General features: G+C 27.6%; 1 protein-coding gene across 1 annotated transcript; it reads right to left on the reverse strand.

The window, feature by feature from the left end:
* Positions 1-1011: 1011 nt before the first annotated feature.
* On the reverse strand, positions 1012-1709 carry LOC130817346 (uncharacterized). The gene has a single exon (XM_057682991.1). The coding sequence runs from the start codon at positions 1576-1578 to the stop codon at positions 1066-1068; it is 513 nt and encodes a 170-aa protein (XP_057538974.1). The 5' UTR covers positions 1579-1709; the 3' UTR covers positions 1012-1065.
* Positions 1710-1955: the final 246 nt, after the last annotated feature.

Consider the following 1955-nt stretch of genomic DNA (forward strand, 5'->3'; position numbering starts at 1 on the left):
AAAAATTTACAATGAAATCTTTCCTTAGTCTTTGTCACTTCTTACACAGTTATACCGTCACTCCCTCAATCCTCTGCATTTATACTTCTTTACCATCTAATTTTCAAGTTTATCTTTGTTCAATGTAAATTTTGCTATTTTGATTGTATTAAAGAAATTATGCCGCAAATTATTATTGTGTTGTTAACCGACATATTAAAATTATGACAAATAAATTACAAAGAAAGACAATAAATTTGATTATATATTTAATATAGTTATATTTATCCTTTTATTTGTTTATTTCGAATGAAAGGGCAAATGTTTCGTACATAAAATATACAATACAAAATTATGAGTATTTTTAATAAAAAAAAATAACATACCAATTTATGCTAATAAAAACAAATATTACATATATATATATTACAAATGTTTTGCAACTTTTAATAACAAACTTCAAAATGAAGTTTGACATAAAAATATGTAAACTTATTTGATATAATTTTAAACAAAAAAAAAATTGTTTTCCATACAAAATATAAATGACTTGCATAAAATAGTCACAAACTAATCATAACATTGCATTTAAGTAACGAATAGAATCTCTTAACCATCTCAAAATATCGAATAGACTAATTAAATAATACTCATTTAATAAATAAAATGGATAAGATTTTATAAATAATTGAAAAAACGAAAATAAAATATATATTTTCTAATAAAGTAACAACATTGGAGTAAAGAAGTAGAAGAGAAAATGATTATGAGGTCAAAGCTATAGTAACTAAATAAAACAATCAATACATTATAATAACACAACACTGATATGAATTATGATAGATAGATAGATTATTAATTATTTATGAAGTAACATGCACTAATTAATAGATAATAAAACATTTATTTAACATCAAATACACTCAATAGATAACTAATAAAATTTAAGCGTAAACACTTAAATTTTAACATACAAGAGAACATACACATTATAGATAAAACCATACTCATAAAAATTATAATTAAGCTTTGAGGAGATAGATGATCCTTTTGGCTCGAGAAAGACGCACAAAATATATCAACTAGTCAGTGGTGAATCAAGTTCCAGCCAATCAATCCGATCTCTATCATAGGCAAGAGTACATTTACAAAATGGGACACGTTCTCATCACGAACATCCATGGACGGTGATGTCGTAAGATCTGGCACCATTGATGTACCAACACTAGAGATTGAAGCTACACAAAGACTCCATAGGTGCTCACTCCTTTCCAACATTTGCATGGCTTTTTGGTAATGAAATTCCTCCACCATGTCTTGTAGAATCATATTATAACAGTTTTGTCCCATTTCAATGAGTTGTTGGCAGCATTTCACATTCATATGTGTAGTAAACAACATATCGTTTCCTATAATATTGAAAGCACAATCATAGCTTATTTTTGCAAAGCATGATAATAATGAAGAATCTAAAGAAGGATTGGGACTGCTACTTATATCAGATTCCGGAGAGGACACCGGGTTTAGACTTATTTCTAAACATTCCACCGCACAAATCATCGAGATTATTAAGATCCACATTGTTATTTGATTAGCCATCTTTTTTATTTTCTGAGATTAGGAGAGATGTGGGAGTTCAGCTTAAATAACAAGCTAAGTCACCCCCACTATATATACACATTACAATTAGAGATGGGCTACTTTTTTTTTTATTTTTTATTTTTGAAAGAAAGGAGATGGGCTACTTAAATTCTAAATCCTACTCAAAAATGTAAGTAAGTGAAAGGGAGAGTGAAAGAGGGTATATATGATAGTTAATAGGTGATTGAATAGTGGAGCACAATAAAAGTATTAGGCATAAGCTTTATTAGACTTATTGAGAAAGTGTAAGCTAGCGTAGTGGAGAGTAAATAATATATCGTCATGGATAACAATTAGTAAGTCGTGCAAAATATTTTTTTATTTTATTATTTTTT

This window comes from Amaranthus tricolor, chromosome 7 (assembly GCF_026212465.1).
Source record: "Amaranthus tricolor cultivar Red isolate AtriRed21 chromosome 7, ASM2621246v1, whole genome shotgun sequence".
Lineage (NCBI taxonomy): Eukaryota > Viridiplantae > Streptophyta > Magnoliopsida > Caryophyllales > Amaranthaceae > Amaranthus > Amaranthus tricolor.